The sequence below is a fragment of the Mastigoproctus giganteus genome, chromosome 9 (genome assembly GCF_048544385.1).
Source record: "Mastigoproctus giganteus isolate SK-2022 chromosome 9, ASM4854438v1, whole genome shotgun sequence".
Taxonomy (NCBI): domain Eukaryota; kingdom Metazoa; phylum Arthropoda; class Arachnida; order Uropygi; family Thelyphonidae; genus Mastigoproctus; species Mastigoproctus giganteus.
The window spans coordinates 23096014-23113089 of NC_143583.1; the positions used below are offsets into that span (position 1 = coordinate 23096014).

At 35.5% G+C, this 17076-nt stretch overlaps 1 protein-coding gene across 2 annotated transcripts in view; it reads left to right on the plus strand.

Annotated features, from left to right (window-relative positions):
• Nucleotides 1-17076, plus strand: part of Ctu1 (Cytosolic thiouridylase subunit 1) — an 84713-nt gene that overhangs the window by 54386 nt on the left and 13251 nt on the right. For both annotated transcript variants that reach the window (XM_090381971.1, XM_090381972.1), the window contains exon 13: nt 4159-4246. In XM_090381971.1, the coding sequence (XP_090238097.1) occupies nt 4159-4246 (88 nt within the window). The remainder of the gene's footprint in view (nt 1-4158; nt 4247-17076) is intronic.

The window sequence follows — 17076 nt, forward strand, 5'->3', positions numbered from 1 at the left end:
TGCTTGGCTTTTTTTCTCTTGAAAACAGGTTTTTTTTATCCAGAAAAAAAGAAAAATCAACCACAGATTATATGCAATTTACAGTCACATTATAGCGATACCTCATAGCTGCTTTTGTTAACATAAATGAACAACAAACTGGTGTAGTCTTAGTTGCTACCATTCTGAATACCAGAGTAAAAATTCATATTACATCACAGGCAATATATTTAACCTTGAAGTATGACACTCTAAGAGTTTTATTATGGAAACATGGTTCCTACTTCTTGCATTTCCCCTAAACAATTAACCTTTTGAATGTATAATAGTACTATTATAATGAAAGTTCTTTTGATATAGAAATTAATTTGATTGTTTGCAAATATAAAGACAAACACTGCTGTTAAATAAATGAATGTTTAATCAAGACTACTACAATTTTAAGGAACAGTAGCACAAACTATGCTGCATATACAAGATGGATACATATTTTCAAATGTTTCAAATCACACAAATTTTAAAAACAATGACATAGCAGAACCACATGCATCCCTAATGGTTAAAGTAACTTAACATATTTAAAGTTAAAGTAATTTGAACTCAATTCAGTCTCTAGAGAAATCAGAAATATGTACTTGTTCTTTGCATGAGGTGACTGGAAGTAATAGCGGTGACTGTTATCCAGCATGATATTTTCATGGAAAAATTTGCCAGTTTGAGAATGAGAAATGATAATAGTACTAGAAACACCATAAGGCAATCTACAAAGGTATGGAAAGTCCATAGGAAATTTCCTTTTTTAAAACGCATGTTATTTTGAGAAAATCGTTGGAAGCTCCACAATTTGAGTGCTGTTATAAACAGCACTCAAATTGTGGTATAGTTGCCTGATGGTCTTGGAGGAGACATTTCTGGCACCTTCTTCGTTGAAGTCAGCAGTGATTTTGCCAGTCACTCTCCAGTTGGCTGAAACAGTGTGAGACAGACGTCGATGGTCACGTTCATCCACCACCTTTCTCTGCCCAGAGTGCTGTTCACGGTGAGATGTTATTCCAGAAATGGCATATTCCAGATATGCTCTTGATACTGTCCAACAGGGATAGTGCAATTTATGTATCACCTCTGCAATAGAGTGACCCCATGCATCGGGCACCCGCTATCATCCCTCTTTCAAAGTTGGTTAACTCATGACTTTTTTCCATACTGATCTCGAATTACCATCTTTGTGAATGCAGTGATGTCGTTTACTTATATACCTGCCGAGTGGTGGGTTGATACACTAGTGAGAGGGGTGACAGTGTCACGATGCCCAGAAATCAGGTATCCTGTGAATTCTGTCCTTTTAGTGTATATCGCACAAGTAACAACATTTTTGTTCACTAGTGTCACCTTCTGCATGAAGCCAACATTGCTCGCATTGTCCTAACTAATATCACCCCCTTATTCTGTAGCTTGTACAATAGCTAAAGAAATACACACAGCCAACCAATTTCATTGGCAATCAGAGTCAAGAACATTGTAGATTTACCAAGCTGTCTAATCACGATGAATAGATCGCGCTTAGTAACCCCAGTAATAGGTCGAGTTTGGAACCGTACTTAGGAAGAAGAAATTATTTTTGATACATCTGCTAATGTATTCAAAATTAATATTTTGATACATCTGTTAATGTATTCTTTGGACTGAACTTGCTCATGGATCAGTTTTGTATCTTTACCTAAGTATCATCTGTAAACATAGACCTTTTGCCTGATATGCCTTCATCAGTAAATCTTGAAAACAGCGATGGGCTCAGCACTTGAGGGCTCCACTAATAACAGTCTTCTCCCACTCAATTATCCATAGTAGTAACTTGCCCTTAATGGAACCCTGCTCTAATTTTTAAAGCAATCTTTCATTTCATGTGGAATAGTATCAAAGGCAAATGCATTCAGTGTTGAAGCTCCACACATTGAGTGCTATTGCTTTGTCTATTGTAAATTATATGATAATGAAGAAACTTTATTTTTTGAAGTAATGTTTCCTAATAGGAATTAAACTCCTTGAACCCCACGTTTTTTTGGTTGTACTTATATATATATATATATATATATATATATATATATAATTATACATATATTTGAATAACCTTTAAAAAAGTTGGAAACTGAATCTTTCATAATAAAAATAAAATAAAAAGGTACAGCAACCATCAGAGGCAGCAAAAAGCATATTTCTCTACATGATGCTTGAAATATAACCATAAAAATAATTTAGAATAAAACATAAAAATAATGCCAGCAGCATGGCAAGACAAGAGCGAAAATAGTCAAAATTACACATAACGATCAAACAAACCGGGAGGGAAGAGAGGGGTAACAAGAGTAAAAATATTTCAGCAGAAACTCTAAGATGATTTAGAACATCTAAATGTAAGTATAATAAAATAATAATTCATTAAATTTCGAAAGCCAATTAAATAGAAATTTAACGGCGCCCCCTCTGACGGGCACCAGGTCCAAATTTATGTGAAATATCACCAACAGAGATGTAGACCTCTACAAAAAATAAAACAAAAATAAACCAGAAAATGACCATTACGCCCCATCTCAACAGAGGACCACAAGGCCAATAATGGTCAGGGAATTGCTGCATTTCAGTTGCTAGACAAATCGCCGCAAAGGCGAGTCGATTGAAAGATCAGTCTGCCACTCGATCCCCAGATCGATCCGCCAATGCAGAGGACAGCGAAAATTAAAAAATTAACAGATACGAGCACTCAAATGCAAAGCCACAATACTGACAAAAGTAATCTTAACCAGATTATATGGACGAATAATGAACTGTGGATGGCAGCACAGGCGCAGCGTTAGCAATTCGCCCACTACTGTCATGTGATATAATTATACATATATTTGAATAAAGTTTAAAATAGTTGGAAACTGAATCTTTCATAATAAAAATAAAATAAAAAGGTACAGCAACCATTAGAGGCAGCAAAAAGCATATTCCTCTACATGATGCTTGAAATATAACCATAAAAATAAATTAGAATAAAAATTAAAAATAAAAATAATGCCAACAGCATGGCAGGACAAATAATGATGCTCTTGTCATTATTTTGATGCTGCTGCTTTTTAATGCCAGCAGCATTAAAAATAATGCTGTTGGCATTATTTTTATTTTAAATTTTTATTCTAATTTATTTTTATGGTTATATATATATATATATATATATATATATATATATATATATTTATATTTTTGTGTACATGTGTTTTGTGGTTATAGGCAATTGTATAGCATTTAGCTAATATAGCAATAGCTAAAATGATTTAGCACACACACACACATATACTGGTGTGTGTGTGTGTGTGTGTGTGTGTGTGTGTGTGTGTGTGTGTGTGTGTGTGTGTGTGTGTGTGTGTGTGTGTGTGTGTGTGTGTGTGTGGTTGATTTTATATTGTAGTTTCTTATTTATATTTCACTTTCCAGTTAGCAGTTTGGTTTTGCATTGTGAGGGTAGCTATCTTGGTTGGAGGGAAAGAGAAAATCAACGCATTGATTTGTGTGATGTTCAGAATGCAGTGATTCTATGGCTATTGTTGTCCTGTGGCCTTCCAACAAGATGGGACTCAATGGTCATACCGTTTTTAATTTTAAGTTGTTTCATTTATTTTTGTGTTGCTGTGGTTGGTTTTCACTATCAAAGTTGTGATATTTCACATTATTTGGCTTCTGTGTTTTCATGGAAGTGGTCTAAATTTGTTTATAATTGGCTCATAAATTATGCTGTATTGGCTTTCTGTTTAAAGTATTTAGTATTTGGGAAGGAAGGGTCTACATCCTTCCTTCCTAAAATGAGGCTTCCACACCTCTATGTATGGAAGCCTCATTAGGCCTCAAGATGTGGCCTAATGATTTCCTTATACAATGGGATAATCATCTTGTTCTCACTGGCAAAATTTCTGCATATCACTAACAAAACCCAACGAGCTGTTCTAGCAGCCTGTTTGCATTGCTCAGAGAACTTCATGTCATCATATTCTAAGCATAAATAACATCTTTTTAAAAAATTTAAAAATTTTTCCTAATTAATTAATGATACTAAAATGTTATGCTGTCTTAATGCATCAATTGTCTATAACTGTTTTCATATTAAAATATATATTTTAGATATTCTAATATACTTATGTACAGGTATCTGCCAGTCTTGTGGCTATATTTCCAGCCAGCAGATATGTAAAGCCTGTGTGATGTTGGAAGGATTAAATAAAGGTTTGCCCAAGTAAGTAAATCTATAATATTATTTATTTACAATTCAATATTTATTGTTCTTTGGTGTAAAATTCAACTATTTTTTTTCTTAATATTAAGTTTTAACTATATTTTTATATAAAGTAACAAAAAATGAAATTAAAAAAAAATTAAAAATAGTAATAAATAAAAATATCAAGCTATAAAATAAAATAACATAAGAAATATAAACAAAAGATAAAAGTCCTTTTTTTTTTTCCTTCATGAAAATCCCTGACATAAAAGTTATTGGAACCTATAGTACTGAGTATTATAAGTTCTAATAATCTGTAGCAGAGAAGACAGAATATTTGGGGGGATTCACAGACTAAAAGGTTAAAAGTAGCTGCAGGCAGAGGTGAAGGTGATTCTTGCACTACTTCTATTAGAATAAGCAACAGCGTGGAGCGAGGGGTGTTGGGGGTTTCAGGGACTGATGGCAGCCATCGTGAAACAGGTGGGTATATGGGATGTGTCAGGGTAACTAGGAATAAGAATAGGTGCATGTATGCTTGCATGTATACCAATGCTAGAAGTATAGTAAATAAATTCAATGAATTTGAAGTGTTGGTCAAGACATCAAAGGCAGATATTGTTGGGATAGCAGAGACGTGGTGTCACGCAGTTATAAGGAATGTAGAACTGGAATTTGGTGAGTACAATGTGTACAGAAAGGATAGACAGGATAGGAAGGTTGTTGTTGTTTTGGTTTTTAGGAGCATTAACAACTAAGGCCATGTTGCTCCGGGATATGTGGTGGTCATTCCCTGACCTTTCTGCATCTTCCGTATTTGGTGGTGATGGGCTCGAAGTGTGATATGCACTACTGCTCCTTCCCACCTGGCTACGGAGGTGCCCAGGATAGGAAGGGAGGCGGTGTTATGCTGTTAATTAAGAAAAACATAAAATCAGAAGAAGTGCATCCAGTTGATATAGATGAACAGTGCACTGTTGAGTCAGTTTGGTGTGACTTAAGCACTGTGAAAGCAAAAATAAGAGTAGGAGTGTGTTATAGGCCTAATGACTCGAATGAGCACAATGAACAATTATACAGAGAAATAGAGTGGGCTAGTAAATCAGAATGTCTTATTACAGGGGATATTAACTTCCCAGATATTGACTGTAACTCTTGTGTTGGTCACTCACACACTAGTAAGACTTTTGTGGATTTATTGGATGATTGTTTTCTGCAGCAGCATGTTCGAGAGGCAACCAGAGAGGGTAATACTCTTGATCTGGTTATCAGCAGTGATCATTCGTGTATTAAGAATTTGCAGATAAAGGAACCACTAGGTGACAGTGATCACAGTGTACTGATGTGGGATTTACTTAAAGATATAATTACCATCAGGGGTAAAGGAAAGGGTTTTTGCTTCCGTAAAGGTGAGTACAGTGGTCTCAGACAGTTTTTAAATTCTGTACAGTGGGATCAACTGACGATGTTACCAACCGTCAATTCTAAGTGGGAAGCATTCAAGGAATTAATCGTGGATGCTACTAAAAGTTTCATACCTATTAAGAAATATTGTTCAAGGTTTAGGCCTAAATGGTTATCAAATGAACTAATGAGACTCGTGACAGAGAAGAAAAATGCATGGGATGCATATAAATTATCAAGCAACTCAGAAGCCTATGGCAGATATAAGCTAGTCTGTAATCAGGTCACAAAGGAGGTTAGGCAGGTGAAGGCAGATTACGAGAAATATTTGGCAAAAGATGCTAAGAAAAATAGCAAGGATTTCTTTACTTATATAAACGCTAAAAAGAAGGGGATGAATCTGATTGGTCCACTTGATATCGATGGTTCGACTGTTGATGATCCTGCTCAGATAGCAAACAAACTGAATGAGTATTTTGCATCTACATTCACACATGAGGAGTTATTAAGGTTTGAAAATGGCAGAAGGTTATCAAATTGTAGCAGGGTGCTTAATGATTTTGTAATAACTGAGAGCAAAGTGGAGGAGAAATAGTTGAAGTTAAACATAAGAAAGGCACCTGGGGTGGATGGGATCTATCCAGTTATATTAAAGGAGGCGGCAAAGCAAATCCTTAGCCATAATTATGAGAGCATCCTTGGACTCAGGGAAAGTCCCCACGGATTGGAGATGTGCAAATGTATCCCCAATTCACAAAGGGAGATCGAAGGGTGACACGAGTAATTACAGACCAGTTAGTTTAACTTCTGTTCTGGGTAAAATAATGGAGTCACTGGTTAAAGATGCATTGCAGGATCATCTAGACAAGACTGCAACAATAATTCAGACACAGCATGGGTTTGTTAAGGGAAAGTCTTGTCTGACAAATTTGATAGGATATTATGATGTGGTTACAAAGGAACTGGATGCAAAAAATAATTTTGATATCATATATTTGGATTTCAGGAAAGCTTTTGAGACTGTTGCACATGGAAGACTATTGTACAAATTGGAGCAGAATGGTATTAAGGGTAAGTTGCTACAATGGATAAAAGGATGATTGGGTGGGAGAAGACAGAGGGTGGTAATTAATGCGTGCTGCTCTTCGTGGACTAATGTTATTAGTGGAGTCCCACAGGGTTCGGTGTTGAGTCCTCTGTTGTTTTGTATATTTATCAATGATATTGATGAAGGTATATCAGGCTTAGTGTCGAAGTTTGCAGATGATACAAAGGTTGGCAGGGTTGTTAATGACAGTAATGACAGTGTGCTACTGCAACAAGATCAAGATAATTTGGGCAGATGGGCTAAGAAGTGGCAACTGAAGTTTAACCTTGACAAATGCAAAGTACTGCATATGGGTAGAAGTAACCCCAGAGAAACGTACCAACTGTGTGGTACTGCACTTAAAGTGGTAGAAAATGAAAAAGATCTGGGGGTAATTGTGCAGTCAGATATGAAGTTTTCTGAGCAATGCAGACAGGCTGCCAGGGCAGGTCATGGGGTTTTGTCAATGATATATAGGAATTTTGCTAGCAGGGAAAAGGAGGTGATTGTCCCTCTGTATAAGGCAATGGCCTTGAGTACTGCATACAGGTCTGGAGGCCTCATGTTAGGAAGGATGTAGATTTGCTTCATCGTGTACAGAGAAGGGCAACAAGATTGGTGAGGGGAATGAAGGGATCCTCTTACCAAGAGAGGCTTATGTTCTGAAAATTTCAGTGGCTGGAGACTAGGCACCTGCATGGTGATCTGATTGAAGTGTATAAGCCCTTGAATGGCTTGAGCATGCTGAATTCTGATGGGATCCTTCCACTTGTTCAGATTACGAACCTAAGGGGGCATAAATTCAAATTAAGAAAAGACAGATGTAGAATAGATGTGCGAAAATTTGCCTTTAGCCAGCGGGTGATTAATTGTTGGAACAAACTTCCATCTGTAATTGTGGAAGTTGATAAGTTAAATAAATTTAAGGAGAAACTGGACAGGCATTTGGAGGGAATGGTGTGATTTTTTTTTTTTTTTTTTTTTGGCTGAAGCTCATACTCATAAGCTCATATCTTGCATCACATGCCACTACTACTACTACTTGTTGACATTAGCCTTCAATTTCTGCAGATTGTGATTTTTAGGAATTACATGTCAAGGAAAGCTGTTTCATTAAACATAACTAGAAGAGATAAGTGAGGAAAAGATGGTCCTGTGAGCTTGGAGTTGGACAGTAAGTAGATGCTGACTGTATTGTGGCACAGTTTTGTGGTTTGAAAAAGAGTGGGATAATTACAGTTGCCAATTCAGAAAAACAGTGCCTGTAGAAGTAGGCATTGTAAAGGCATGACCCAGAAAATGAACGTTGTGAGACAGAGTGAAGAGATTTTGTAAGAGATGGGTCATTCATTAACCTGTCTTCTTTTGAATAGAGCTTAGATGCTTGAGATAGGTTTTGGGGCATCATCACAGATGTGGGAACAATATTTCATGGCAGGGCAGATTTGAGATTTGTACAAAGTGAGTAGCAAAAATTCCAGATAGTATTAGAATGTATAGTACTTAGTACCATGCATTGATTGAAGACTCAGAAGATAGAAGATATTTGTTGACATTAGACTTTAATTTTTGTAGATTAGAAATTTTTTATAAATACATGGCCTGGACGGTTGTGAAAGGAAAGAAAAATTGAAGGGAACGGGACACGTGAGGAGGAAAAGTGATTCTGCATGTTTGGAGGTGTACAGTGAATGGATGCTGACCATTTTCAGCACGTGTTTGGACTGGTTTGGAAGAGGGAGGCAATAGAAGCCAATTCAGAAGAGCAGTGCCCATTAAAGTCTATAGAAAAGGCATGCAACAGAAACTGAACATCTATTAGACAGAGAGTGGAGAGACTTTGCAAGAGACAGGTTATTAATTGACCCGACTGCCCTTTTTTGAATGGAGCCTAAAAGCTTAAGAGGTTTTGGGGACAATACTCCAGATGGGGGATCAATATTCCATGGTAGGACAGATTTCTGATTTGTACAGAGTGTGTAGTTATTTAGAAGAAGTAACACCAAGAGTGAAAAAGAAAACCCACTTTTTTGAAAGAAATATTTGTGATATGCTTATGTCAAGAGATGTGATCTTATCTAGAAATCTGAATGTCATCAAAGATAAGCATAGGAGTAGACTTTTTTATGAGAAATAACATAGGACTAAGTTTTAGAAATATTTAAGTTACCTGGTTTTTTTTTTTTTTTTTTTTGCCACATTGGAGAATTACCTAGAGATCACCAGTTAAGGAATTAAATGCCGATTTCCAGGTGATCACCATTAGGCACTGGATAATTGAGAAGTTTGTGCTGGACAAGATTTCTCAAACTGGAAGGTGGAATGTAGTGTGCTATCATCAACACCACTATGGATAGGATTTCTAGTCAGTAGAAGAAGGTCCCTCATTAATAAACAAGGGAAAAAGAATGGAACAAAGAAAGAACTGTACCTTGGGGAACAGCAGCATTAATGGAGACGTTAGAAGATACAGTACCATCTACCATCACTCACAGTGATCATTCAGATAAAAAACTGGATACCAAATTGCAAAAAAAAACACTCAGCACTCCATAAGTTGGGACCTTGTTTAGAAGTCCTTTATTCCAGACATGATCAAAAGCCTTAGAAATGTCAAGAGAAACTGAGTTTCTCTTGACATTTCTAATTTCTAATTCACCAAATTTATCCATTGGATTTGTCCAAAGATGAGTAAAAATATGCCAGTATACCACCACTGGATTGGCACTGATGGAATTCATATTGGCAATCATTGAATAGGTGGAATAGTTTAAATGTGGTTGACAGATTTCTCCATTACTTTTTAAAGAGCAGAGCTAAGTGTAATTGGGATGATAATTGGAAGGAATTTGAAGGGGTTTGTCACTTTTTTCAGGAACTGGCTGGACATGAGCAAATTTCCAAACAGAGGGAAAGACACCAGTGGAATGAGATAATGTAAAAGAGCAACATAGAAAGGAACAAGCTCAAGAATACACATTTTGAGAACAAGTAGAAAAATGCCATCAGGAATTGGAGCTTTCTTGGCTTCTAGATTGCCCATAATTTTTCTAACATTCTTTTGTTGAAGACTATGAATGGCATTGAGTTGAGTGTATTGGGTATGATGGGAGGGGATTTACAAAAATTATCCATAAAAGAATGAAAAGAAGAATAGGAATGTTAGTAAGTCTGCTTTGTTTTTAGCTGAGGGTGCAATAGAATCATTAGGTTGTTACAGAGATAAGAGTATCAATGGACAGAAGCCAATAGCTTTTGGCAAGAAACTGGAGAGCTTAACTGCCATGTGTACAAGATAAAAGTTTTCTACACTTTGACTGTTCAAAATCAAGTTTGAATTGATTAATAACCATTTTACAATTGTTGCAAGCTCTAGTATAAACAGAAAATGAAGCTGGAGAGTTGGATGCAAGCAAATTTCAATAAGTAACATTCTTTTCTTGAACAGCCTTAGCACTTTTATTGGAAACCCATGAAATGGACAAGATTTTACAATGCAATAAAGGGTTTTCTCATACAAGAACAGTGATCTCCCCAGAAAGTTTTGCCAGCCAGGTGGCATTATGAAGTAACCAAGTGGGGAAGTGTAATACTTTACAATATTATTAAATTTTCTGTTATTTTTAAATGTGACTTAAGCGATTCAGAGCAAAAATTAATTGTGTAATTTAACATATTTATTTAATAATAATTTATGCAACAAACATTTAAAAAATTTAATATTGGCTAGTGTTGTACTTTTTAACTGAAAAATGAAAATTCCAACACATATACATAAACACACTAAATTTAACAAATAAGGTACTTTTCATTTAAAAAGTATAGTTTTAATAAAATTAAAAAAAACACAGTTTTATTAGAATTCGATGTAAAAAAATAATAATGAAAAATGTTTAAATTTAAATGTTTTCTGATTTAACTTCTTACTCATTATGGGTTCTTATTTTGTTTTATTTTATTGCAATATATATATTATTATATTTGTGCTCCTGTACGAAGACCAAGACAAACAATACATATAATAGTTCACAGAATTTAACATGCTGTACTAGCTTGTGGAATTATAATACTTAGCTTGCCATAGAGATGGCTGCAGAGTGAGTGAGTTGATACACTGAGCTGACTCAGAAAGTGTCTGAAAGATTTGAATAACAAAAGTGAATCTGAGTCGACTCAGTGAATCGCAGAATTCAACCAACATATCGACGCCATCAACCGACTGGCATCTGATAGCTCAACATAAAGCACGCAACAGTATTCTTGGTAATCTGGATTCACAGCGTCGAATTATGTGATGGCTGCATGAGGTCAGCACAATGGTCGAATAGTGGGAGGTCTTAAACTGCATAGGTAGGTTATGTACTGGAAAGCTGAGTTCTACTGATCTTTCGGCATCCAATCACAATTCCAGCTGGATTGCCATCTGCTCCTGTTGCATTGACCTCGATTGCATAGTGTTTGAATTACTATTCATCAAGATCAGTACCATACGGTACAAGAATCTCTTAAATTTTAGACCGGCAGTCAGTTAAATTCACCGGGCGGTGTGCCCATTCAATAGGTCCTGGGGAGAACACTGAAGAATAATTTCAATGACACAATCTAAGCAAACATTGGCATCGGAAGATTTAAAGCAGTAATCCAAACAAGGAAACGAATAATAGAAATCTTGGATCATCCCATTTCACATTGCTTTAATGGCAAGCAGTATGAGCAGAGAATGTCCATGAGAGAGAGAGAGAGAGGTTCGATTGGAGAAGAGAACATCACCAACTTGTGATTTGAAGTGCCTAGAGGACCACTAGCATATACCATCTACTTTGAAGGATTGTTGGCGAGAATATGATTAAGCATGTTGGGTGTGTGATTAGGTCTGTGTGAGGTCATTAGTAATTGCAAAATCCTCAGTATTTAGATAAGCTAGGTCTGTGTAACTAGAAAACTGAAGCCATCTGGACTTGTGAACATTAAAATTACCAAGCTAAATTAGCTCACTGTTAGGGAAGTTAAACTGGAGAAAATAATTTCAAAGAAAGAAATTCAGAGTTCTGTGTGATTAGTGGAGTTGGGGTAATGATAGAGGCAACAATTGAAATTGACAGCATGGGACAGAGATTTTCAGTCAGCAGAGATTCTTTCAAATTAGAAAATTTCTGAGAAGGAATATCAGCACAAACATATGCAAAAGTACCACATTTGAAGTGAAAGGAAATAGAGTGAATGTTACTGTTAGGTCAACAGTGAAAAGTAGTAGTTGAGGCAACTAATAATTGTCAGAAAAAGTAAGTGAAACTTGGCAGATTGTATGTGGAAAAGATCAACATTGATATTATAAGTGAAATTAATGAGGATGTCTAGGTGTTTTAGATCTTTTTGCAGATAAGTTTGTTCTATTAGTTTTAATATTTAGGATGTATTCAGAAGATAAAGTAAAAGTGATGGGAGGTAACATGTTGTAAGAACAGAACTTACCCAGCTCCTTGACATAACGAGGCCTTGACAATTATCTGGTAACGCACAAGGGCGACAATTCCCTGTATGATGTGTATTTTGATATAGAAGAAGCAATATTTGTGATATGCCAAGGGAGAAATTAGAAGTCACTGTAATCTCTTACAAAGGTATATAGTCCAACTAGAAATCTGAATATCATCAAAGATAAGAATTAACTCTTTTTTTTTTGTGAGAAATAAGACAGGACTAAGATTTAGAAGAATTGTAGTTAACTAAATTTTCTTTGCCACATTGGAGAATTATCTGGAGATTAGTATTTAAGGAATTGGTGATAGGTATTTGAGATGTGTTGAGGCTGTTTTTACAGGGTAAGTTTTTTTCAAAGTGGAAGGCAGAATGTAGTGCATTATTGTCAGCACAAGTATGGATGGGTTTGCCAGTTGCTGGAAGGTCATTTATAGACAAGAGGAAAAGAGTGGGAGAAAGGATTGAATGTTGGTAAACAGCAGCAGCACTAGTGGAGAAGTAAGAAGATAAGCATGTCATCTACCAGCACCTACAGAGCTTTCAGAGAGAAAAATGGATACACCATTGCAAAAAAATTACCCCATTTCATCAGTTATGTCTGAAGATGAGTAGGATAAGCCGGTATGTTGTCAGTATTGATGAAATTCATTATGGTTCCTGGCATAGATGCAACATACACTTTGTCTTTTGTGAATTCTGGAGTAAAATCTAAAGGAGTCAGATCAGGGATTGTCACGGTTACAAAATTGATCCATCTCTTCTAGTCCACTTCCCAGGAAACATTGCTCAGTTACACAAGAGGTTTTTTTTATGGTAATGTGGCAGAGCTCCATCTTGTAGGAAAATCATATTACCATTATTGCTATCCTGCAGTTTGTGCAAAATAAAATTCTGTAACATGTCCAGATATGTGATACCTGCGATGATAGCTTCTCCAAAGAAGGTCCCCACACTTTGTGACAACTTATCGTGAAAATGGCAATCTTCTTGCCATTGGTAAATTCTGCCACGATTACAGTTTTGTGATTATGCTGCCATCTACTGAAGCATGTACATTTTCCAATTTGTGAATGAAAACTTGGAGATATCCTCTATTTCTGGAAGTGATTTTAGGTTTGTATCATGTACTATTCACATAACAGTTTGGTATTGTAAAGGTGGTTTAAAGGCAGTCTATATATGATTTAATTGGTGAGTAATTTTATAGCATTCTTGTTTTTCCAGTACTCTCATATTTTAACAGGAAAATCTCATACCTCAAGTGTTAGTACTGGCAAATGATACAAAAGAAGCAAGCTTATATATCATCAGAAAAAAAAATAAAATTCTTGTATCATCTGTTGATCCCTCTAATAATTTGTCTTTCTTAAATTTATTCAAACTACCCACTTCCACAACACCAGATGAGACCACTGTGACAAATCATATAATAAATGATAACCAGATACACTCAACTTGGAATGGTTAATCTGTTGAAGATGAAAAGAAACAGAATTATGTAATGATGAATAGTAGATGTGCAAGACAAGTTAGCTTAATCCTCTTATAACTTTTGGGAAAATAAGAAAAACAGCTGATAGAAAAAGTTACAAGGTTAACTTACAATATGCTAGCTAACTGTGTAGATTTTTGTGAAAATTCTCAACCCACATTATTGTAATTAAAATTTTGAATATAACTTGTTTTGAAGAGATTTAATATTGGATTATACTTGCTTTGCATAACATCGGAATGAAGTCTATTTGAACATTTTTATATTTGTAAATTATATCTTTTACTAACTGGGTATTAGTCCCTAAAGTATTGGTCCTTGGGAATATCCCCAGTGAATTACATGCCCTAATCACAAATCTGAAAATTGAATCTCTGGAATCTTAAATTTCACCAGTTTAAACAGTTAAAAATTAGTAAATGAAACAAATAATCAATAAATAAAGTAATACATGCAACCAACTTACTCACTTTCTCCACATCCATTCCTGGCCTTTTAGAACAAGTAAGCAATGTTGAATTGAAGTTTCAGATTAGTCTAGGAAAAAAAAAAAAAGAATAAGAGGAACAGTGAACTGCATGATGAGGATCTTTCGAGTTCGCGATTAGGCAGTGATATAACTCACATACACCTGGAACCCTTAGTGTTATCTAATCTGCTGAAAAACTCATTGCTTAGTTGTTGAGGCAAGAAGCATATAAAAATATCAGGTTGTTCCAAGTATTACTTTATTTATTTATTTTTCCTGTTTCTGTGATTTTAATGATTGATATCCGTTCAAAGCAATTAGAAATTTCAATTCAATTAGAAAATACAATTCTTGTAACCCCTCTGTTATTGGATTGAAACCATTTATTGGTGAGTGAAGGGAGATAAGTTGAGTGTGTGCACTTCGGAAACTGGTTTCATTTTCATATATCATAAATTTCATCATGTTACTCTGTTCGATACAGAAAGCACACCAAATCAAAAAATAAGACCTAACAAATGTCTTCAGTCAAGTAAAAGAATGGCAGAATATTTCACTGATGATTACATCTTCCAGCACAGTGAAAAGGAAAAGAAGAATGTTATTTATCTTTAATATGGCTTAGTCTCTCATCATGGCTGCTTGGGACTTGTGCAACAGTCATCAAAGAGACAATGGTGATATTTTGAAATCAAATAGCATAGTGATAAACACAAATGTAATATGTTTTGGATTTTGTTTATCCTCCATTTGCTCCATTTATGGAGCAAATAGAGGAGAAAATAGATCCCAACCAAAGCGTAAATTTCTTTATCACAAAGTATCAAATGAAATATTGAATTTCAATAATATAGGGGCTGTTTCTGTCATACTCATTTACCAGAATTGAATACATATTCAATTCTGAAAAGAATTGCTGCTAAAACTTGACAAGCTCTTCTGTTTTCATTATCAGAATTGGTCAACTCTAAAGAATACCAAAATTTCAAAGATGCATAATTCTTGCTGTTCAGGGCTGGAGAGAAAACAATAGGAAGGACCAACAGGACATGGAGGTGAATGTCCCACTATATAAGTACTGCATACAGGTGGGGAAGCCTACTTTTTTATGAAGGATGCAGATCTATTGGATGAGATGCAGAGAAGAGCAACATGATTAGTCAGGGGCACAAAAGGGTATTATTACCAAGAAAGACTTCAGTTGTGCATATTGCAGCATCTGGAAACTAGGTCTGTGAGGCAACCTGATTGAAGTTCTTAAAATTTGAATGAATTGAGTAAACTAAATTCTGATAGCATTTTTACTCTTTCCCAGACAAACAAAGAAGAGATATAAATTTAAATTGAAAATGGATGGTTTTCAGAATAGATTTGTGAAAATTTGCTTTCATCTAGAAAGTAATTGATGTTAAAACAAACTTCTGTCTGGTATTGTGGAAGTGTGTTGTGGGCGTTGAATAAATTTAAGGAAGGATTAAATTCTTAAATTGTTAGAGGGGATGGGCAAGTGATGTTAATTTTTTTTCTCATGATGCTTGGTGCATGGCAAGGAAGCAAGCAGTATGAGCTTGCTTCCTTGCCATGCATCATTTGCCATTACTAATACTATGATCAACCTGTAATTTGGTTAATCTGATTTGTTAAGCAAAAAATCACTGCAGATTGACAAATCATTTTAACCAAGAATTCCAGCTTGATTTTGAAGGGAACCAACACCTGCCACCCTAAATTACATATCCCATTACTATGATACCAGTTTCTCAGTTATCAAGGCTAGTGCTCAGGTGCAACTTGGGTAGTAAGGTGTAAGAGATTAGGAAGTAGGAATTAGGACATCCGAGACTAATTTGGTTTGAATGTCATTATTTTTTATTTATGGAACATTCCAGGAAGCATTTGGTGAGAAACGCCTTTTAAAAGTTCCCATGTAATTTGCTTGATTCATGGAAATGGTCACTGATTGATTTGGATTCTCAGTGATATCCACATTGGAGAGAACGGAAAGCTGGATCTGACTTATCTGTTCTTCTATACTTTATATCTTTCGGATGCTTCTAAAGAAGGAAACCTTCTTTATGAGTCACTTGCATAAATGCTATCACAATTGTACCTAATAGTTAAATATGACGTGTGGGGTGTTGCAGATGTATTCTTTGTTATTTGATGGCATATGCCTACTAATTTTGAGGTAGGCAGCCACACAGTGTGTATTGAACCATTGTGATTAATTATGAGGGTGTCATTGGACTCTGGAGAGATGCCTTTGAATTGGAGAAGTGCCAACGTATCACCAATACAGTACAAAGGCAGTTATAAGAGAGAAGTTGCTAACTACAGACCAGGTTGTCTGACTTCAGTGGTAGGGAATATCTTGGAGGCAATGATTAAGAGTGCAATCCAAGGACATTTGAATAGCAGTAGTATTCTGAAGGACATACAACTTGATTTTAAGGAAAAAATCATGTTTAACTTACCTGATAAGCTATTTTAACAGTTTTTCATGAGCTGGCTGTAGGGAATAGTTTTGACATAGTTTATTTGAATTTTAACAAGGCATGTGACTTAGTTTCTCATGAGAGATTATTGTATAAGCTGGAACATATTGGAATTACTGGAAAGATTTTAAAATGGATCATAGGATGGCTGCATGGTAGAAGATAAAGAGAGTTGTGACTAATGGATATTCTTCAGATTGGTGTAACATCAGAAGTGGGGCCCCCAAGAATCGGTTCTTGGACTAGTAATAGTAATCGTGGCATGTGATGCAAGGAAGCAAGCGTATGAGCTTATGTAGCATCAGCCAAAAAAAAAAAAAAAAAAAATTCACACAACCATTCCCTCTAAATGTTTGTCCAGTTCCCCCTTAAAGTTATTTAACCTATCAACTTGCACAATGACAGATGGAAGTTTGTTCC